This window comes from Podarcis bocagei (genome assembly GCF_964188305.1).
Source record: "Podarcis bocagei genome assembly, chromosome: 9".
NCBI lineage: Eukaryota > Metazoa > Chordata > Lepidosauria > Squamata > Lacertidae > Podarcis > Podarcis bocagei.
Genome location: NC_138134.1, coordinates 23,497,998 through 23,522,227, shown reverse-complemented (window position 1 = coordinate 23,522,227; position 24,230 = coordinate 23,497,998). Strand labels below are relative to the sequence as shown.

At 42.5% G+C, this 24,230-nt stretch overlaps 1 protein-coding gene across 2 annotated transcripts in view; it reads right to left on the bottom strand.

Annotated features, from left to right (window-relative positions):
- SGCZ (sarcoglycan zeta) overlaps positions 1 to 24,230 on the bottom strand; it is a 563,963-nt gene that overhangs the window by 125,642 nt on the left and 414,091 nt on the right. Inside the window, exon 3 of one of the 2 annotated variants that reach the window (XM_081209053.1) lies at positions 12,540 to 12,641. The exons of the other annotated variant lie outside the window; for it this stretch is intronic. Within the exon in view, the coding sequence (XP_081065179.1) occupies positions 12,540 to 12,641 (102 nt within the window). The remainder of the gene's footprint in view (positions 1 to 12,539; positions 12,642 to 24,230) is intronic. 2 annotated transcript variants of the gene reach the window in all.

Sequence of the window (24,230 nt, the reverse complement as noted above, 5' to 3'; positions counted from 1 at the left end):
CTTGCTTATTCTGCTGTTGCTAGGCAACACTTCCGGACAATCTTTGCCAATATAGAAGCATTCTGTGGCTAGGCTAGATTCTCACCCACCAGGCCACAGAGTTTACAGTTCAGGTAGACCAAGAGGCTACAAGTTAAGATGTGAATGGAGACAGCAGAAAAAAACACAGGCAATGAGTATAAATAGTTTGAGAGGCGTGAAGGAGAGGGAGAAATATCTCTGAGGTGCACAGCAGATGGATCTCTAATGGGCAGCTGTTGAAGGCACAGGAGAGCCTTCGGGGGGGGGGGAGCAGGACATTAGGGAGTAACTGTGTGCTTTTTCTGTTTAATATCCTTTCCCCATGCAACCTTTAAAAGTTAGAGTTGAAAAGTCCCAGACAGGCCTGCTCCCAAGAAACCAGGGTTCAAATCCCCGTCCCCAGACATAAAACTTGCCCGGTGACCTTGGGCCAATCACAACCTCTCAGCCTAAATTAACTCTCAGGGTTGTTTGTGGTGATTAAATAAGGAGGGGGAGAACCAAGTATGCCATCTTGAACTCCTAACTGTAAACCACTCTGTGATCCTTGGGTGGAAGGCAATAGAGAAATTTAATAAAGCCTCTCCTCAGGGAGGAGAGGAGTTGTGAGCAGGAGTCATTTCCTGCTTTGGAAGGGGGTGTTACACCCCCTGCCCAACTGCTCTGGCTGCCGTGCTACACACTCCAGGTGGCCAGCCAATTGGCTGGAGGCTTGGGGGTGGGGTTTAGCCACTCAAATGTGGCTCGGCAGCGTTTCTCAGCCATTGTGCTGCTGCTTCTCGTCGGATCACCCACCCACCCTCCCTTGGTTCATTGCTTGGTTCTTGACATTCCTATGGACCTGTGGTTGGTCGCCTTGGTTGGCCAAGGGGCCTGGTAGGAATTTTTATCCAACTGGCAAATTGGCATCGGCCACTTGGTTTTTTGCCTACCTCGTCACAACTTTTGGGTATTGGCAGTTAGGCATTGGAATATGGTTGTGTGTTGGAGGGCAGGGTGTGGCCATCGCCTACCCCTCCATTTTATGGGTATTCCGGTAAAGGAATCCAGTGGTGGTGGATCCTGTCCGATGCCCTTGCTGGTGGCTAGGGCCATGGTACGACCCCCGGTGACATCAGGGGGAGCTTTCAGTTGTATTTGCATCAACAGGCTCCTCCCACTGGTGGCTAACCCTTGATAGACTCACCCCTCCCCGAGGCGGTGGAGTCACACTCTGTTGTTTTATCCAATGCCTAAGCCAATACCTCTCACATGCTGTAATCAATAAAGTTGTGGCCTTTTTTAGCCCATTAACCTAATATACCGTGTCCATGTGTCTTTCTTATCCTCAAGTGGGTGGTGGGTCCTTGAATCACAAATCCTGTTAAATAAATAGAACCTGAAGCCTCAGCTCTGGCAGAAGTCTGAGTTGAGCAGGCAAGCAAAGAAGATCTTACTCCTAGTATTTATGCCAGTCATAGTAAGCCCAGAATTACTATTTTTTTTTACTGTTGACCAAATGCAGTAGAAGCTGGAGAGACACTCATTCCAATCTCTCTTGGAAGAATTGAGCCCTCAGTGCATGTAGGAGCTTGCTTCAGCATCAGACCATGATTAAACACCCAGAGGCTCTAAGCCCAAGAGGGTGAGGAACTACATTATTAACGACTGACACTTTTGTACTTTATAATCCATATATTTGTTTTCAGATTATAGAGAGAAAATTATGTGATCCATGGCCTTCAGATAAATTTATTCCTGCAGTTTACCAAGGCCTGTGCATCCCATGAAAACCTATGAAAAGGCTATTGAGCAACTCATGAATCATTATCTCTTGAGCAACACCTTTCTATCAAAGGGGAGCTAAGTAGTATCCATTACTGTGCTGAAGGGCAGTTATTTATAAAGAAACAAGGTGCCACGTCTTTTTCTTTCATTGAGTGATGGCTCCCACCCAAGTGAGTGGAGCTATATCCTATTTTAAAATATGCCAGTGTCCATTTAAAAGGTAACTCCCATTGCCTTCAGTAGGGTTGAAAGCCAGCAGTGCAGAACTTAGTTCACAGAAGTTGCTAAGCTACTTCCAAGCCATCGTGCCCCACAAATAGCTTGCATACTAATTCATATATGGTTTGACTCTAGCTTCAGACTCATGAAAATGAACCTGAAAAACATTTTTCTGGGAATACAAAATCTAAGAAGACAAAAATACAGTTATATGTGAGCATATTCTTTATTTTCTTTTTTAGCTTGCTGTGACTTCAAAGGAGTGCAAAAGATGACATAGAAAATGTATGACCACAGTTGCAAAACAGCATATATATATATATATATATATATATATATATATATATATATATATTCCCTTAGCAGATTTTAGATGACCAATGACAAATATACATACAGTGGTACCTTGATTTAAGGACAACTTAGTTTATGAACAACTTGGATTAAGAATGCTGCAAACCCAGAAGTAGGTGTTTTGGTTTGTGAATTTTGCCTTGGAATAAGAACAAGTTTTGCTTCCTGTTGAAGGTGTTCCATTTGTAAATTGAGTCCCCTGCTGCTATGGTAAAACATGCCTTGGTTTGAGAATGCTTTAGTTTAAGAACAGACTTCCAGAACGGATTAAGTTCGTAAACCAAGGTACCACTGTATGTTATTTTTACCTATATTGGCACCTATTTATAATGAAGCGCTGGAGATAAACATAAATCACTTCTCTTTCCTGTTGCACCACAATCACCTTTATTTAAGTCTGGGTTTGGCTGAATTCAGGGCAGAACTTGTTTTTTCTTCCAGGGCTCATGGGGGTGGGAAGAGGGAAAAAAAGGAATGTAGCTTGGTGTTGGATCACATGCTTTGCACGCAAAAAGTCCTAGATTCAATTCCTAACATCTTCATTATCTGAAAACCCCTGAGAACTGTCAACAGCAAGGCAAACTGTTGTGTGACAACAGTCTTACTTTTTTCTCATATGCGATAGTTGTGACCCTATTGCGTGTCGAGGTCTCCAATCCACCCCCAAAATAACTCACAACGGACACGTAATTTTTGTTTAAGATTTTTGGCATGATTTTGGCCACAACTTTATTAAAATACAAACCGTGAGTGGTTGTTTAGGCATTGGTTAAGACTATCTGTCCCCCTGCCTGGGGACAGAACTGACTTCCGGGCACCACCGAAAGACAGTGCGGGGGAAAGCAAGTCGGGGAGAAATGGAGCTGAGTCACAGACCCTCAATTCTCACCTGCCTGCTCCCCGAAGGCTTGCCAGCCCTAGTCCCATTCCAGGGATTGGACGAAAAGATGGCAAGCCCCAGGATTCCTTTAACGGAATTCCCTTTCCGCAGCAACCATGGAGGGGCAGGCCCAGCCTATCCTAACCCCTCCTCCACCAGATTTATAACCAATGCCTAACCACAACCTTACAAGTTGTGACGATTTGCTACGCAGTAGGCAAAAACCACCCAGCCGGCCAATTTGCCAGGTGGAAAAATTCCTACCAGGCCCCTGCTCAAAGGCAGACGACCCCATGACAGGCATAGCAAGGTCAATGCAACAACCCCTTACTCTAGGGCGGGTGGGCGGGTGATCCGTTGCACGCAGCAAAAGAGAAAGTACAAGGCTGCGTGCAGAGTATTTAAACCTTTTACACCTCCCACCAAAATTGCAACATAACTTTTGCCCCAGCAACTCAGCAATCCAATCACTGCCCCCTGGCCATCTTGGAGAACTTACCCAGCAACAAAGGGGGTGGCTCAGTAGACCCCACCGCAACACGTGCTCTCCCTGAAGGAGAACACGCTTTGTTAAAAGTGAGTCAAGTAAATCAAATTCAGTCAATGTAATGGTGCTACAGCTTATACTTTGAAAATGGCTGAACAGATTGATTTGAAAGCTGGCAGAGAAAAGATTTGAGCGTGGTCCATGATGAATATGGGGTAGAAGGGGTTTTAAAAATGTTTCATTTTAAATTAGTTAAATTTCCAACAGGCATTGTACATTTGTCTTACATTAATTTTGCTGGGGTGGTTTTTCCAGAAAGATTTCACTCTTTGTATTGTGTCTTCTGGAGAACACATTGCTGATCTAGATCAAGGAGAATATCTGGTAGGTGTTTTACATGTTTGTAGTATTACATGTTTGTAGTATTTATTTTATTTTTTATTTTTAAATGCATTTTTCTAACCAAGGTTTGTCAATGGACTTGCTTATTCTGCTGTTGCTAGGCAACACTTCCGGACAATCTTTGCCAATATAGAAGCATTCTGTGGCTAGGCTAGATTCTCACCCACCAGGCCACAGAGTTTACAGTTCAGGTAGACCAAGAGGCTACAAGTTAAGATGTGAATGGAGACAGCAGAAAAAAACACAGGCAATGAGTATAAATAGTTTGAGAGGCGTGAAGGAGAGGGAGAAATATCTCTGAGGTGCACAGCAGATGGATCTCTAATGGGCAGCTGTTGAAGGCACAGGAGAGCCTTCGGGGGGGGGGGGAGCAGGACATTAGGGAGTAACTGTGTGCTTTTTCTGTTTAATATCCTTTCCCCATGCAACCTTTAAAAGTTAGAGTTGAAAAGTCCCAGACAGGCCTGCTCCCAAGAAACCAGGGTTCAAATCCCCGTCCCCAGACATAAAACTTGCCCGGTGACCTTGGGCCAATCACAACCTCTCAGCCTAAATTAACTCTCAGGGTTGTTTGTGGTGATTAAATAAGGAGGGGGAGAACCAAGTATGCCATCTTGAACTCCTAACTGTAAACCACTCTGTGATCCTTGGGTGGAAGGCAATAGAGAAATTTAATAAAGCCTCTCCTCAGGGAGGAGAGGAGTTGTGAGCAGGAGTCATTTCCTGCTTTGGAAGGGGGTGTTACACCCCCTGCCCAACTGCTCTGGCTGCCGTGCTACACACTCCAGGTGGCCAGCCAATTGGCTGGAGGCTTGGGGGTGGGGTTTAGCCACTCAAATGTGGCTCGGCAGCGTTTCTCAGCCATTGTGCTGCTGCTTCTCGTCGGATCACCCACCCACCCTCCCTTGGTTCATTGCTTGGTTCTTGACATTCCTATGGACCTGTGGTTGGTCGCCTTGGTTGGCCAAGGGGCCTGGTAGGAATTTTTATCCAACTGGCAAATTGGCATCGGCCACTTGGTTTTTTGCCTACCTCGTCACAACTTTTGGGTATTGGCAGTTAGGCATTGGAATATGGTTGTGTGTTGGAGGGCAGGGTGTGGCCATCGCCTACCCCTCCATTTTATGGGTATTCCGGTAAAGGAATCCAGTGGTGGTGGATCCTGTCCGATGCCCTTGCTGGTGGCTAGGGCCATGGTACGACCCCCGGTGACATCAGGGGGAGCTTTCAGTTGTATTTGCATCAACAGGCTCCTCCCACTGGTGGCTAACCCTTGATAGACTCACCCCTCCCCGAGGCGGTGGAGTCACACTCTGTTGTTTTATCCAATGCCTAAGCCAATACCTCTCACATGCTGTAATCAATAAAGTTGTGGCCTTTTTTAGCCCATTAACCTAATATACCGTGTCCATGTGTCTTTCTTATCCTCAAGTGGGTGGTGGGTCCTTGAATCACAAATCCTGTTAAATAAATAGAACCTGAAGCCTCAGCTCTGGCAGAAGTCTGAGTTGAGCAGGCAAGCAAAGAAGATCTTACTCCTAGTATTTATGCCAGTCATAGTAAGCCCAGAATTACTATTTTTTTTTACTGTTGACCAAATGCAGTAGAAGCTGGAGAGACACTCATTCCAATCTCTCTTGGAAGAATTGAGCCCTCAGTGCATGTAGGAGCTTGCTTCAGCATCAGACCATGATTAAACACCCAGAGGCTCTGGCTAAAATACTGTAGCTATGCTGCTTAGTAGGAGATTACATGGAACGTGCATTTTCAGCTTCCAAATTGTAAATTAGAGTATACACATGCTAGCCTGGGGAAATTTCCTGGTAGTTGAGTGGTTCTAAAATTCAGCCTCTTCGCCCATCTGCACACCTTTTGACCTACAGGACACAACTCCTTTCAGTACTTCATCTCTGTGCCCTCAAATAATATGTAAAGTTGTTGTCAAATTATTTAAAAGGTTTCATGCCTTATGATAGTGGCACACTTTTCTTAGGCGTAATTTAATTTCCACTTTGATTTACACTCATGGGGTTGCATTTCACATTAAAATGTATTTTTTCTTTTTATAAAAAAAGAAATCTAATTACACAGAGGTTCATTTATGTAACTATAATATGAAATAAATTATATAGAGGTCATTTATGCAACCATAAACTTTTGATTGTGCAAAGTACTACATCAGAGGTTAGGTATTTGCATTTTCTCTACACTGAAGCAACCTCATTACTGACGATTTACTTAAAAATTATGATTAGATAGTCCCCCCCCCATTTTAATCATCTATGTCCTAATAGTTTCTTTTTTTCATGGTCAGAACTAATAGGAAACATCAACCTGACTGTTGTTAATTGATGCTATCTTTTATGTTTCTTTCATACCTAAATACTGTTAATATATATTGTACATAACTATTGTGCAAAATATTGTAAATAAAATATATTTTTAGAAGTGTAAGAAAACATTTTGCATCATTATCTATTTACTAAGGTCCTAATCCAATCATGCCAGCACATCAGCATGTACTGGTGTGTATGAGAGCATATAACAATTCCAGCCCCTAAGATGCAATTGGATTCTTAATGACTATGATTAAAAAGTTTAACAAATTTATTTTAAGCATCTTTCCCCTGTCTCTCTCCTACACATATATTAGGTCCCATATCTATCAACCCTGCTACAACATACAATGTTGCCAGGTTGAATGAATGAAACTTTATTTGCATCAGCCGTTGGCCATAGCAGCACAAGAACATTACGAGACACACACAACAAAATCGAAAGTCGATTATATAAAACACGGTTCTACATAGCAGTGGTCAAAATACATCGCCTGATGACCTGTGCCACAAACTAGTTTTAATGAACACCCATATCAGAGTGCTTTGAAAATTGATAGTCATAGCCTTTTATGCTCTTCCACATCCATTTAATGTTATTTTATATTCTTATAGTCTTTTATATATATACCTTCTGTTTTAATAATTGTAGCTTTCCCAAACGTTTTACAGATTTTAAATTATTGTACCCCGCCCTACTTATGCTGGCCTATGACCGTAATAAAGATTTGATTGATTGATTGATAGGTCCCATATGCACTATACATTTAAAGCATTCTTACAGAACTTTTAGATATAGCTTCCTCCAAAGCATTCTGGGATTCGTTACGGGTGCTGAGAGTTGTTGGGAGACTCCTATTGCCCTCACAAATTTTCAGAGTTCCCTGGAAAGAGGGATTCACGGTTAAGCCGCTCGGAGAATTGTCAGTCATACTGTGAGGGAAGTCGTCTCCTAACAAATCTTATCACTCTTAACAAATTACAGTTCCCAGGATTCTTTGGGGACACCATGAATGTTCAAGTGAGAAGAGGGCTTTGACTGTATGGTGCAGTTGTGATCATACACAGATGTTCCATCAGACACTTTAGAATTTTGAATGGAAGGAGATTGCCATTCAGTCATTTGTTTCCCATTGCTTTCTATCAGTGCCTTGAAATAAAACAAAAACAAAACTTTCAAATAGATGCAGTGTCACATAAATACATTAAGAATCAATAATAAAACACTAAAGGATATCATCGGCTAATAATAACTAATGTATAATGATACCCTTTCCACACATGACACAAGGTTAATCACCAACGATTCCAGCTAAAATAGCCCCAATAACAATAATTGTATTATTCAAATGCCAAGAAGAATACCGAAGTTGTTCCATGTATGGTTCTGTTCCTGTGCAGACCAACTGGAACATTCTAGATCTCAGTCCAGGAAGCTGGTATTTGTGCCTCCTCCCCTCAAGGTGAGGTATCTGACCAGTTGCTTATTCTGCAAAAGGTGGGGCAAGCCCTCTTCTGCCGAGTTCCTTTATAGCCACATCCCAAAGCAAAATGTAGAGGGACACTAGAAACAGGGGAAGGCTGGGAGAGTATACAGATGACCACTTGAAGAGCACACGTTACACATAGCAGACATAATTCTTTTGTCTCTGTGCATTCCCACATTTGGTTCACCAACCTGCTTGCTTGGGAGGGCACAGATGCCCTCAGGAAAAATAAAGTTGAAAAGCAAATGAAAAGGGATGGATTTGGACTGGCAGAAAAAGTTCGTTAAGGTTGACATTGGTGCAGTCAGAATGAACATCATAGGGGGGGGGAGTTGCTAATAGCCTATTAGGTTGGTAACAGATTTATTAACGGTATGTTTCTGTGAGGAAATCAGGACGCTAATGCTTAAGAGTAAGCTTTTCCTAGTCTCCATCCCTGAGCCAGCACAAACGTGAGAGTGGAATTATCAGCTTGGAGAATAGCACAAACCGTTTAATTAGTGTCTGCTACTCAAATCATCAGGGACGCGGGTGGCGCTGTGGGTTAAACCACTGAGCCTAGGACGTGCTGATCAGAAGGTCGGCGGTTCAAATCCCCGTGACAGGGTGAGCTCCCGTTGCTCAGTCCCTGCTCCTGCCAACCTAGCAGTTTGAAAGCGCGTCAAAGTGCAAGTAGAGAAATAGGTACCGCTCCAGTGGGAAGGTAAACGGTGTTTCTGTGCGCTGCTCTGGTTCACCAGAAGTGGCTTAGTCATGCTGGCCACATGACCCGGAAGCTGTACGCCGGCTCCCTCGGCCAATAAAGCGAGATGAGCGCCACAACCCCAGAGTCGGCCACAACTGGACCTAATGGTCAGGGGTCCCTTTACCTTTACTCAAATCATATTTATGATTTCAGTGACCCTGGTCTTAGCATCTCAGAGGAGTGACAAGCTTAGTTGGCATAAGGTGCTTTGTTGATGGTGCAAACCAAAATGAAGCAGGGAGAACCTGCTATGATGAGAAAGTGGCAGCATCCTCAAATCCTTCCTTTCTGTGAATGACACACAACCACAAAGATGTCCGATGCCACACTGTGGACTTGGGGAGGAACTGCAGCCTTTCCAGTACTGGTTCAGGCATTGTCACTTCTGGAGAAACCTCCACCGAGACAGGAAGCTGTATTTCTGGGTATGGGAATCACTGTAGGTGGAATTGTTTGCATAGGTGCCAAAGCACAATGAGCAACTGAAACAACCGCAGCAGTAGAAGGTTGTTGATGTCACTCCTTGGCCACTCATACATTGCCTTCTTTGAGGAAGGTTTAGAAATTAACACAGGTCCAGGGGCAAGGAGCAATAGGGGATGTAGAAACGGACACCTTAGGAGTTAAAGAATGATGCTGGGCAACTATTTCTGTCTGCCCTCAAAATGAGGCTACAAAGACGGTTATTGTGATACCTGCTGCTCTTTGCCACAACAATGCCCTACGATTACAAAAGTCTGCTGAGTAAATTTCAGGAAATGTCAAATTCGGTTCACGCTCTTCTCCCAAATTATCACATCACAGGTGATTTCAGGTCAATGCCCAACTAAACGTCGAGATATTTACATTCCTTAGTGAGCCTGTGGGCACCAGTTGCCAGCTAGATCTCTAGAATGTTCCCAGGGGTGCTTTATGCTAGCACAGAACTCATAGGTAAGAATGCACAGAGACCACAAAGAAGAATGAATTTGCCACTCTGTCCCTCTTACTTTCTCCTTGGCTAATGTGAATTGCTATAGAGAATAGTGAAGCTCTACACTTGTGAGGAGGGGGAAGGACAGAGAGCTAGAAAGATTGAGAGCGGGGATGGGAAAAGCTTCTTAAATATTTGGACAGTCAGTGCCAGCGTGTGCAGAGGAAAGTAAGACAACATGAGAGTAGAGGCACTTAAGGAATTCAATTTCTGTACATTCTGATGCTGATTTATCTGATCTGTACTTCCTAGACAAAATGGCACAAATCTGAAAATAATTAGTCTTAGGATTTTGCACTTCTTCAAATTTTGCAATGCTTTTTTTGCTTACGCATACACACACACACTTAGATATGCATGAACTGAAAAAAACAAAAAATCTAAATTCATATTTTGTGCTAGAATATGTATCTAAATTTGGTATTTATTATAAACACATGCATTTAATAAGAGTTTTGTATAATTTTCAAAAATTGTTAATATGTAAACCAGATGGGATGGATTTATTAATACGAATCCATGATTATGTGAAATTGGCACAGACCTGAAACAGACTGAGCTACCCATCCAAACGTGAGCAGGGAACGGGAGAGGGAAGGAAAGAGAGCCAGAGAAATGCTTTCAGAAGGGAGTAGTAGTAGTAGTAGTAGTAGTAGTAGTAGTAGTAGTAGTAGTGAAGATTTGTGTTGTGAAGAGATAAAGTGGAAAGGAATGAGACAAGAGGATGGAGGCCCTCCTTCATCCCAATCTCTAAGCCATGAAATTTCCATTTTATCTATTTCCCATGGGATTTCTATCCCATCTTTGAAACCAATTCCCCAAGTGGCTTACAAAAAATCTGACCTATATAAGTTCTCAATATTCCACCCCACCCAATGGGGCATGGCAGTGCAATCTGAATCAGGATTGATTCAGAGCGGATGGGGCCACCAGTGGACTGCTTATTACATTGGAGACACAATTCTAATAAACTGTCCCTGTGCAAGTCACACGTTAAGAAACATGGCTCTGAATGAGGAAACAGCAGACTTCCCAGCATACCGTCAGATGGGGGCAGATGTCAGGGTCTGGCAGGGCTCTGATGAGTGTGTGACAGAGGCGGGAAGCCTGGGGATTGACTTTGGTGAGCAGGGCAGTGATTTGTGGAATTTGGCAAAGGCTGTGAGGTTCAGTGGAAGAGGAATGGCCAGAGCTGGCAGAGGTGGGTGTGCAGGATGTGTCAGAGGAAGAGGCTGTTCAGGCGAGGGACAGGCCAGTTGAATCCTCACCACCCCCCTGCCCCAGTGTCTACTGGAACCAGGAGGGGCTTGAAGGAAGAAGAGCAGTGATAGTTTCCATGTAGGAGAAGACAAGCTAGGTTTGTGTGGTCCCATTGTTGCTGCAAGCGCTCTGCAGGACAAACACCTGGGAACAGTTGCTTAGGGCCTAGAAGTGTGGGAAGGGGACTGTGGGAATTTCTGTGTACTTTTGTCAATTAAAAAGTAACTTTCAGACGTGTGCCTTCCCTGGCGGGTGCCTAGGACAGCAGCTTATAAAATGTACACAACTTCACCGGGCATTTAAATCAGTGCTTATTGTAGCCTTTCTTGGGACTGACAAGTTTTTAAATAGCTCTTCATTCCTGACAACTTTGGAGCAGCAATGTATATTAAATTTCCCTACACTTCATTGACTCAAAACATTTTTGCTTCACTCCTTGATTACTGGTTAGCATTGGCATGCTAGAAAGAACTCCTGAACCGAAGAAAGCAAAACACAAGATCTTCTAAAAATATATCTTTAAGAACTTCGTTGCCACATGACAGAATTGTAATAGCTGGCTTGCTCTGCAGAATTTATAGTGTCTCTTGTTTTTCTGTAATGGCCTACTTTAAGCAGTAAAACAATTACATACTAAACAATAATGTGTTGGGCTGCTTTAGCTAATGTACTTTTGGATGAGATACTTCTCATATTAGAACATTCCCAGCCTCTGTTTTATTATAAAGCTGTTCCCTAGTGGACACACACCAGTGCGTGCTTAGGCCTGTTGGTTTCAATAGGCTTAAGCATGTTTACATCTACGCTAAATTATGGCCTAAGGATGCAAGCATGAATACTTAATTGGAAATAAATTCTTTGGGAAACGGCCAAGTATATGCTCCAAATGTACCAATCTGCTCATGATGTCTACTAGATAATTCTTAAAAGTTGAATATTGAATGATACATTCCCAATATATATCTACCGGTAGTTCACTGCTATAGTATTAGCTTTCTTTCTTTTTTATTTTCTTTTTTTGAGTAAATACATAGTCATTTAACTTAGAGGAGTCCTGATGGGACAGGCCAGCCAGAAGCAGGACATGAAGGAAATAGCTTCTCTCACATTGTAGCTTCCTAGCCGCTTGTATTGACTGGTGATATGTCTCTGAACCTCTGGTTGCATTCAAGAGTAGAATCTGTATGAAATTTGTAAAATCCCCAAGTTCTTTTTACAGTGATGGCAGCAAAAAAAAATAAAAAAAATTTGAAGTTAAGGTTTCCAAAATGCACTGGGCCATTTCACACATCAGCTACCTATGTCATAACTGTCCGTGTCACTCTGAGGAACTACGCTTTCACACAGAATAAGCAAGCACAAGCAATATTCATCTTAGAAATGTTGCAAGGTATAGTCAAGTGAAAATTTATCATTGAGGTAGATTAGCCTTTAAGTTCCCTATGTGCCTCTACACTGAAGGCTCAGAAGGAAACACATTTGGACTCCTCACCTAAATGTCAATTTAAAGGTATCTTAGAAATCCAATACTTTCAGTGAAAATAACGAAAGCAAAAAAAAAGAGAGAAAAGCCTTAAACTTGTTATTTATTTAAGCAAAGCAACCTACCTTTCGAGAATGGATTTCTTTCACATACAATGGAAGTAGAAATTCAGATATACCTTCAAGTCGAATTCCTTTTTTGGTGACTCTCAGATTCCCCATTCCATCCTAGAAGCAATAATATACAAATGTATGTATATGCCGTTGAGTTGGGCAGCTAATCACTATATACAATGCATTACTTACTCCCATCAAACCTCAGGTTTAGAAGGTTAATGCTAAAAGCAATGTAAGTGCAGGGGGAAGTGAGTATGCCTGTCTGATTATGAGATGATTCATGACATGAATGCACATCTGTCACGGTTTTTGATAGGCACATTGCCTACTGGCAACATACTTTAAAAACTTCAAGACATATTTCTTTGACATGTACCTTTCTATAGTTTGAGCTACCTAGTTCATAAAACTCTAGGTTGTCCTCCTTTATAAGAGTAATATGGATTGGGCCCATGTTTATCTGGAAATGTAGAGGTACCAGGAGGAAAGCCATCTGTAGCCTGAAGATTCGAACTTGCAAGTATGTGAGAAGCTTGTGATCAACAGGAATAGCATACTACTCCATAGTTCGTATGACATTTCAAATTTAACGTTACATAAAATCATAGAATTATAGAGTTGGAAGAGACCCCGAGGGTCATATAGTCAAAACACCCTGGAGTACAGTGGTACTTTGGGTTTACAAACAACTCGGGTCACAGACTCTGCTAACCCAGTAGTAGTACCTTGGGTTAAGAACTTTATCTCAGGATGAGAACGGAAATCGTGCGCCAGTGGCGTGGCTGCGGCAGAAGGCCTCATTAGCTAAAGTGGTACCTCAGGTTAAGAACGGTTTCAGGTTAAGAATGGATGTCCGGAACGAATTAAGTTCATAACCAGAGGTACCACTGTACAGGAATCTCGACTAATTCATACTTTGTCAGGTGGCCATCCATCCTCTGCTTTAAAATCTCCAAGGAAGAAGAGTCCACCATCTCTTCTGGGAGTCTATTCCACTGTCCAACAGCTCTATACAAATGTCAAAGGATTCTCTTAGATTCCCAATCAATAAAGAGGTTCCTGGCCACTTCACTCAGAAAATGGATTTGCCACAATTACTTTGGAGCACACCAAGCATAGAAAATGCAGACAGACCCATGTTCATGGACATACGCTGGAGAATTCCTGGTACATATTCTGAGGGGTTGTTTTTTTAAAAAACAAGAACATGGAAATCTTTTTCACTATTTGTGTTTTCACTGTGGGAAAATTCAGTGAATAAACTGTGAAGTTGCAGAGTGTTCTTTTGGGGATAAAACAGCGTGATTCCATGCATGTTGCCTTGAGCTCCTTGGAGCATGCTAGATAAATATGCTAGATAAATAAGAGCCTATGGAAGGACGATGGTATTTTATACAGTGTGGCTCCCTCAACTTGCCTATACAAGGCAAGATTACAAGGTAGAGGAAATATGCATTTTTTTTAATGGTGAATGTCTTGCTTTTGCCAGGCAGAGGGTTACAACACATAAGGGGTGTTGCTTTTAGACACCCCGACTTTGTTCTGTATGAAATGTTGGCAGATGTCAATCATTACATGTCCAACTGTTCATCAAATGTTCTCTTACTGTTAAATATTCTGTAACTGGCACAAAATATTGTTAAATGTGACACAACAGAAGTTTTGAAACTGATTTCCAGGAAGATATTGGGCATGCACTCTCAGTTCACAATGGATGATAGTGAGATGCAACAAACCCCCATGTAATTTGAACGATGGAGATCCACTCATGGGAACTGGGAGACCAACATCTAGAGGGTCACAGGTTTCACATCGCTGCCCTACAACATGTTCTCCAGATTCCTATGCAATGCCCTGGGATCCTTTGTCAAACATGTAGAGGTTCCTTGGTAGATTTTGTATGGTAAATGTTCCCAGAAGGTAGGAAGATTGAAACAACATTGCAATTTACTACTGCATGTCAGCCATCTATACTGTTAAGTACTGAACACCATTGCATGCCTGATATTAAAAACTGTTGGATGCCAATATTCAGACAAGAGTAACATATAGATATACTGACCACACAAAGAATATGTGGGAAATTGTCAACATCAAAACTGCTTTTTGTTGAGAATCACTGGTAAGTACATTGATTTCAGCTTTAAAATATACAGCTTCTCAACAATGATTCATCCTCCATTCTCCACTAACGCCTGCCTACTGAGACTGAAGAGTTACATTATGAGGACAATTTCTCCAAAGCACATCACACCAACTGAAATAATGAAATGTTTTCTAGAATAAAATATTAGCGCAGAGCTTCAAATGCAAAATATTTAAAATTTAATAGGATGAATGAATTGGAGCTCGATTTAAACATGAGACGAAAAATGTAACTCTTTCCCTTTTGAAAATAACATTTTCCTGTGTTTGTGAATAGCAGAGCAGTAGCTAGTCACATTGAAATAATAATGGTCCGTACATATATGATTTTCTACCAGAGGTCATGCTGATCTTCCAACATGGGTAGGGAGCATGGAATAGCTACCTTGCCTATTATTATTATTATTATTATTATTATTATTATTATTATTATTTATTATTTATACCCCACCCATCTGGCTGGGCTTCCCCAGCCATCTGAAAATTATTAGGTTAACTTGGCTCTCGCAGTGAGGGAACTGCCAGAAGGCCCTCGGCGCTGGACCTCAGTGTCTGGGTAGAACAATGGGGGTGGAGACGCTAACTGGGTTTGTCAACTTACACTGAGTTGATCAGGCTGCTGATGAAGCCAAGGATAATGACAAAAGAACTCCAACTATAGAACCCACAAACTGACTACAGCACCTTGCATTCCATGCCCTGAGAGCTTAGATGTGAGGGAGCCAAGACAAGCTAAACAGGTGGAGACGCTAACTGGGTTGTCAACTCTCTATGGCTACAGGTAAATCTTAAGCCTGAGTTGATCAGGCTGCTGATGAAGCCAAGGATAATGACAAAAGAACTCCAACTATAGAACCCACAAACTGACTACAGCACCTTGCATTCCATGCCCTGAGAGCTTAGATGTGGAGGGAGCCAAGACAAGCTAAACAGGGCCACAATGTTAGGAGAGAAAAAGACAGTCATCCACACCATACATTTAAAGCATGTTTAGCACCCATTAATTGACTCACAGAATTGTAGAGTTGGAAGGGACCTCAGGGGTCATCAAGCGCAACTCCCTGCAGTGCAGGAATCTCAGCTAATGTATCCATGACAGAAGACCGTACCAACCTCTACTTAAAAAGCTCCAAGGAAGGAGAGTCCACCACCTCCTGAGGAGACCATACCACTGTCGAACAGCTCTTGGTGTCAGGAAGTTCTTCCTGATGTTTACGTTGGAATCTCCTTTCTTGTAACTTGAAGCCATTGGTTCAAGTCCTACCCTCCTCAGCAGGAGAAAACTAGCTTGTTCTCCCTTCCATGTGGCAACCCATGACATCCCTCAGAATCTGGCTGCCAGGGCAGAGCTCAGTGGAGGGAGAAGCCAGCCAACCAGCCAAGTCTCGGGAAGGGGGGATACCTGCCTGGAGGCAGACTCCATATACAAGGTCCAGTCCAGTCCTAAGGTCAGGAGCATCTCAGTTCACATAGTCAGATGATCCGGGGGTCAAGAAAGCTGAGGGTCTAAGGTCATAAGAAGCAAGAATCAGCAAGGCCTGGTTAAGAACGACCGGAGTTGTTTCCAGCAACTGACTGAGGCTGGAATCCCTGCTTAAGAAAGCTGGAGCCAGCTGGTTCACATCAGGAACAAGAAGGCTGATCAGCAGCAGGTGGAGTCACTTTGCCTTCTGCTCCTTCAGGCTGCTGCTCAGCAGGTGAAACCGAGTCCTAACCAATGACAGAATCTTGGGGACCCATTTGAATGGGTGTTAGATGTGCTTTAAATATACAGTGCAGATGTTATTCATGAACTGTGTCCTTTCGGTACAGTTGGGATCCCTTTTCAATTTCATTTTTAGTGTAACATTGTGTAATAATCACCTTAAGCACCTACCCATGTTAAAAACACTTCCTGGGTCTTTGATCCCAAGCAACTAGTTCCTTAACCTACTGCCACCAGACTGTTAGAATTCCTGATCTATGATTGCAGTCAAGGGATTTTTGTCTATCACACGACGGTGTATGTTTTGACTCCACAGAGTGGGAAGTGATGAAGACAGGATGTTTGTGTTACTGTGTTCTGTGAAGTGGGACTATTGTCCTTTGTTTTTTTCCCTCTTTGCCGTCTGATGCTAGAGAGAGGGGGAGCCATGTTGCAGTGCTCCGTGTGTGTTTATAGGTAAATAAAGTAGATTAGCCAAAATGGTGAGTTGCTGAGGTCTGTCACGAGCATGATGTGCAAACTCTGCGGATCCCTAAGTGTGCCGGTGTCTGTTGGCATCGGTCGCTGTGATGTTCGGACTGAAGAAAGTTTTTGAAGCTCCCGAACGATCGGCCAGGAGGGAGGGAACATGCCAGTCGAGCATGTGTCTCTGCCAGGGTCCTACTCGAGTGTAGGCTGATCTCCTGACACAGACAAATATGGAGGTCTCTTGCTTTTGGGCAGGGTGGAAGAGCATCTCTTTTGCTTTCACCATTCCCAAGGACAGCCTGATTGAATCTCCATCTTTTCAGCCTGTGTGCTACTGGGGGAACAAGACAGTTTAATAAAGGAAAGGCTGAAGACGGGAGAACAGACACTGGGAAAGACTGTAGGTTTGCCCACAGAAGGCTTTATTCTAAAAAGGTGTTAAAAGGACAATGCTAACTGAATTGTTCTCCGTTTGATGACTGTTCAAGTCAGAATAGCATCAGGTCCAAGACTTTCACAATTATAAATGGTTAGAAAGGAAAGATACCCTGTTAGGGATTTAGTAAATGTATTAAATCTAGCAGGATTTAGATTTATTTAATCTATAGGGATACACCAAGATCTTTAAGAAAGCTATTTCCTCTCTCGTGAGAAATAGATCAATTATGGCATGAGAATGCAACAAATTGAAAAATAATGAGGTTCATGGAATTCAATCATGCTACTCATGCTAACACCAGGGAACATTTAAGCTATTGGGTCTGGGGGAAAAGGGAAATGATAAGCATTTTAAGACCCATCAGATGGATGTAATATATAAAACTGCAAATGTGAAATGAACATGGGATATTTTTAAAGAAGCAGAAGATTATTTTGGTATGGGGCAGACAGGAGGAGGACAAGTTTAATTCTTTTTAGTCAGCACATTGAAAATCCCTTCAAGCAACAAAGGTATGTGGAATGCCTTAAAAATCTCAATTTTCTTTATCCTTTAAAATGCCACTTTTCTTTATCTAGTAACCCTAACTGAATGAAGTAGTATTTTATACACACCATTAGACAGAGCTGATAGACAATCTAGGGGCAGATGAGCCTTGATGGGAACTCTACGCAGGCCACCCACTATATCCCTCTGTGTTTTCTGGGTTGGAACATGTCTTCAGACTATGATAATACCTCTGTTATTTTTTTGCCAAGATGGAGGATGGAGTAGGAAGAGCTGCATCATTGGCTCCATGTACTCTTGCCTATGGCACAGTCCACCAATGACATCATGAAGCCCTTGGAAGTTGACCAATCAGGGAATATGGCCCTCAGGATGAAAATGTCCCCGTTCCCCACACCTGATTCTTTGTAATGTCTGGTTTGAGCCACAGGATGGCCCTACTTAAGGCCACTGAACCCCAAATCATATGCTCTGCACACTCCACAATTTTGTCATGGTTGTTAAAGAAAACTAGAAAAATAGTATTTCTGAAAACAATTTTAACATGAAAACAACACAGAGGTGTTAGCGGGGATGAAATGTTATAAAACGTAGAGCTGAGCTGCCACTTGGAAGATAACAGGAATCAGGGAATAAATGCACTATTATTACGGTAAAACAAAACTACTGGCCTGACACGCTCCAAGAAAATGCAAATAACAACAACTTGGGAAACAGCATCTATTTGTTTCTTAGGAAACCAAAAGCTTCAACAGGCAAATGCGAAGAGTAAGGATTCCAATGTTAAACTGTGGGCCTGATACGAATGGCTGAAGATCAAATAGCTTACACATGGTTAATAGGCACAAATCTTGTACACTACAGATAGGCAGCTATTTCCCCATAGACTCGATGCTGTTCCCAAAGCGCGCACGCGTATGTGTGTGTATATATATATATACAGTGGTGCCCCGCAAGACGAAATTAATTCGTTCCGCAAGTTTTGTCGTCTAGCGAATTTTTCGTCTTGCGAATCACTAAATCCCATAGGAATGCATTGAAAATCAATTAATGCGTTCCTATGGTCAAAAAAAGTCCAAACAAAGCCAAATTTGGTACAACAACAGTTTATTAACTGCTCTTTAAAGTCACACATACTGTAAAGAGCAGTTCAAAAATTGAAGGGAAAATAAATTAACTTTATAAACAAAACATGTCTTTGTTTTTAGACAAAGGAAACAAAGCCGCGAGACGTTTTCGTCTTGCAAAGCAAGCCCATAGGGAAATTTCGTCTTGCGAGGCAAATCGAAAACGGAAAAACCTTTCGTCTAGCGAGTTTTTTGTCTTGCGAGGTACCACTGTGTATATATATATATATACACACACACACACACACACACACACACACACACACACACACACTGTTTCTCTTGCAATGTTTTTCAGTGCTTTCCAGTTGTATTAAATAGCCACCTTCCACACTGGAATATTCTGTGGCCTACAAATAATGTAAAATAAATGATAACAACAACAACAACAACAACAACAATAATAATTTGTTATTTATACCCCGCCCATCTGGCTGGGCTTCCCCAGCCACTCTGGGCGGCTTCCAAAAGAATATTAAAATACTGTAATACATATGGTACAATATGATACTGTGTTTGTGTACACATGCCCCATAAGTGGGAAACTGTTACTGCAGGATGGTGTCTGCAGTGTGAAAATACACTTCTGGAGTTGAAGAATACTGGAAGTGCCTATTCCTTGTCAACACTGTTCTTTTTCTCTCCTCCGCCCCCATTTCTTGTGAAATCCTGGGCATCTCAGGAACTGTCTCAGGATCAGGCAGACTGGCAAAGAATTGCACAATTGCTTATTTGGTATCTGACAGACCTTGATACCAGAATGCTAGCTTCCCCCTCCCCCCCCAAAAAAAATCAATACTGCAAAATTATTTGATACTGGGTAACATGAATTATTGCTTTTGTGTTTTTGTGTAATCACAATACCTTTGGAAATGAAATTATCTTTCACTCACCGCCCATAATTGGTAAGGTGCCAAAGCCAAGGCTTAAAGTTCTCATTGTAACTTGAGAATTCATAAAGTAAAGCCAAAAAGTGGGAGGGGGGAATTAACATTATGAGACCCCTGGAGTTTTAACTAACGGGACCTTGAAGACTAGAAACCAGCTTTGGCCTAGTAGATTTTAATAGTTCCAGATTGCCAGTTTTCAAAATGTACTCGTGTGATGTTGAACCTATACATGCTGAACCTACACATATCAGGGTTAGTGGAGATAGACAGGGAAGAACACTTGCAGAAGTCAAATACCACACTGTACTTGTCAGGAAATTGTACCTGTGTGTATTTAGAAACATCGTAAAAGACAAGATATTAAAAAGGTTCTAATCATACCTTCTGCCCTTAGATCACATCATTCTAGAAACAATATGCTAAGCGGGTACATGCATTGATGTACATGAGAGACTTATGTACAGGCTCATAGATAGCAGTAATCTTCTGCCATGTTGAGGGTATGTTAAAAGGAGACCTCTGAACAATGTTTTGAGTTTGTCCTCTCTTCTCCATTGAAATTATACCTCAGATTGTCGTTCTGAATCTTTGAAGGGCAGATGGCCCTTTCAAAATGCATGAATGCACCTAGGTTTATGTAGTGCAGTGATGGGGAGGGGATGATGATGGGGCAATATTCCATAAATGTGCAGAAATATATTACAATGGTAGGTCTTAATTTATGGCCTTAGCCTTGCATTTCAGACAATTCAACTCTCTTCTTTGATATCCCAGACTACCATTGCACTGGGGCTAAGGACAGTGATGTGCCTGAATCTTGCATCTTCAAAACTAGACCCAGATTTCCTCCCCCCTTTTGAAGTGTCAGTCTGGAGATGCACAGTACACAAAATATTCCTAAAGTTAGATGTCAAGGCACTCTTCCTTGGAAATTGATTCCATGGAATTAAAACAGAACCTACTTCCAAGCAAAGGTGTTTAGGTCTAAGCTACACAAAAACATACATCACCATCTAGTGAATTACTGGATGACAAATTGTTTGCAAGTTAAAAATAAGGCATTCTGGGTCTCCCAAAGAGTGGGAAACAAGTATAATAAAACACACCTTTTATCTCAATCTACTAAATATGACCAAGTAAGTCCCTCCACTTTCTCTAGCATCGATAATTGCTAGAAGAGTATTATTTATTATGGGTATTATCCAGCCACAGTTAAATACACTTAAGGGCCTAACAATAGCCCTATTTGGGTGTTCAAGCAACACGTGTAGAAGTGTATGGGCTCATGTGCTGGCCCCACCTTCAGTATTGTGAAACCATGTGACCACCCCAACCTTCTGCCACTAAGCAGGTAGACCCAAAGGGGACTTCTAATTGTGTTCAGATGAATGTACTTATCAGCCTCTGTATATTTTATTTTTGTACATACATACACATGCAATGTTAATTCTGCCCTAATTCCTACAGAGTCCAATGGAATTTAAGTGCTTACCATTCAAGTCCCATTCAAATCAATGGGACTTTGAAGGATCAACGACAATGCAAGTTTACCTTACATTACAGAATATGATAAAACTGTTGGGGAAAAGCACCAAGCCAAAAGCCAGCTCCAGATGGCTGGAATGCAAAACAGGATGTTGTGGTTTGCTGCTGTACTGCTGGGGAAAAGGTGGAGCCTATTCTCTGTACTGAGCACCGGATGTTAGCTCAGAGTGTCATGTGTCCTGTGCTGGAAGTACAGGGGAGGAGTTGAGTCTCTTCTGATGGAGTCTGAAGGGTACAGTCACATTTCTATGTACTGTTGAGTGACAGGAATAAAACATGTAGAAAGGACTCCTGTCTGTCTCATTTCTCCTCCCTGGGAGAATGCAGGGAGGGAGAGAGAAGCAGAGAAGCAGAGGGTGTGTTCTTCTCACGTCTGATGAGAAGAATCGCCGGGTTTGTTTACCTAGCCTGCCGGGAGGTCGCAGAAGGTAAACACAGTATCTCGCTCAATTGCCTCGGGGGAGGCCAGGTACCTCTGCCTGTGAGCGAAGATACTAACATATGGCAGCCTTCGGATGGTTGCGATCCATCGAACATCTGCATGAGAGGCTGGTGGATTGTCCTCCTCTGCTCCAAGGGAGAAGGCAAGCGTCTGAGAGAAGCCAGAGGCTGAACAGACCCAGAGGAAAGTGTTTCCAAGCAACGGAGATCAAGGTATGCTGCATTTTCGGGCTAAAAGTGTGAACGCAGGTTGATTAATTCCCTGGTTCACGGGAGCTCTGCGTTTGAAAAACAAAAGCTCCGGACGAAAAGGCCTGCAGCTCAGAGGCTGAGGCCTGCATTCCACAAATTCCTGTGGTTGATAAGAAGTCCTGAATGCACTCTTGCGTGGAAAGTTACTGGCAAGGGGCTGGACAGTGAGTGTGAGCCTGGGAAAGCGAAACAAAGCCACGGAATGTTTTGGCTACAAAGTTTACGTGCTCTTGGAAGGGACTTTCCATAGCAGCTAGCGTCAAGCTGCCAGGTGCTAAAAGCATAAACAGCTTGCAGCCTGCCTGACTGAGAAAGGTAAAAACAACTGTTGGATTTTACAGCTTGTTTGACAGTGTGAGTTAGAGGCTTGGCTTCAAGATGGATGCCAAGAAAGGGGGAGGTTTGCCTTACCCACCTCCCTTAACCAATGACAATTATTCATCTTGGTCTGTAAAGATGAAGGCCCTGCTGCAGAATCGGAGGCTTTTTGATGTAATTGAAAACCCCATCCCTGCAGCACCAACCGGAGGTTGGGAATCACAGAACGTGAGGGCCAGGACTGCTATAATTCTGTGTGTCTCAGATCAGCAATTGGTGCATATCCAGCATTTAGAAAATGCGAAAGAGGTTTGGGACACGCTGCGTACAACGCATCAGAGAGATGCTGGTTCTTCAGCGTTGCTGTACTTTGAGAAGTTGACCAATCTGAGACTTGCGCCTGATGGAGATGTTCAAGCGCACCTGACAGAAATGAAGTTTCTGCGTCAACAGATGGTGGAACGCAATTTCCGTCTACAGGAGGAAGTGTTTTGCTTCATGATGATAAACAGCCTTAATCGCACCTATAAGGTTGTTGCCAGTCAGCTTGGTTCCCTACCTGCCGCTCAGCTAACCGCGGAAAGAGTGTGTGCTGTGGTCCTGAACGAACACGACAGACTTGCTGCACTGGAAGTGAAGGACAGGGGGAGGGTAGAACAGAGTTCGAATTCCCCCACTGATGGTGCTACTGGAGAGCATGGTGTAGCATTGAGTGCTGTCCGATGCTACAATTGTGGACAGACTGGGCATCTACAGCGAAACTGTAAGAAGCCGCGACAGTCAAAAGGAGCAAAGAGCAGCTCTACGAAGCCTGAGGCGTCAGGCAAAAGCCGTACCAAGTGCCAGGTGAAACCTGCAAAGGCTATGATGGCGAAAGGAACCACGCCTTCATAATCGACACTGGGTGTACAAAACATTTATGCCCGCACAGAGAACTGTTTTCGACGTTGAAGAAGCAAAGCTTCACTGTGAAACAGGCCAACGGTCAAGAGTTGGAAGCGACTGGAATTGGGACTGTGTATCTTGAGAGTCTGAACTTGACTATAAGCGATGTTTACCTGGTTCCAGAACTGAAATTTAATCTGCTGAGCGTGTCGCAGATTGCAAAGAAAGGACTGAAACTGTCCTATGATGCTAAAAGCTGCAAGATCTACAAAGATGGAGAACTGTTTCTTACTGCCAAAGAGAAAGATGGACTGTATTTGTTGACTTTTGATCAAAGTGATTACATGAAATGTAATTCTTCTGATTCTAACGTAATCTCTCTTGCAGGTGTGACCAAGAGCGCCCGGAAGGTGCCGAAGGTCGACAGAGCATTTCAGCGGGTGTATGCTGATGTGATTGGTCCTCTAGAACCATCTAGGGGCAATGCAAAATATTACCTTTTGTGTGTGGATTGTTTCACTAATTATTCTTGGGTGTATTTGATGGAGAAACCACAAGAAACTTTAGAAAAGTTTCAGGAGTTTTGTGACAAGGTTAAAAATATGCATGATGCTAACATTGATTGTCTTTTCACAGATGAGAAGCAAATTTTTCTGTTACAGAAGCTTCAGAAGTTCATACAACTCCCTTTACCAAAACAATCTTAGCTTAACTTTGAATATATCAGGGCTTTGGGTGAATGAGCAGACTGACTTTCAGTGGCTGCATTGGGGTATTGAGGAATGCCAGTTAATTTAATGACACATTAAACTGATTAAACTCTTCTCGAGAAGTAAAAATTTGCATTTGTCAAGTTTGATATAACATTCTCTCCCAACTCAGAAGTAATCAGTTAAAATAATCACTTTCCATTGTGACATTATTAAGATTAAGCATTTGTTACTAATGTTTGTCTTGAAAGTTGATGACGCTAATGCT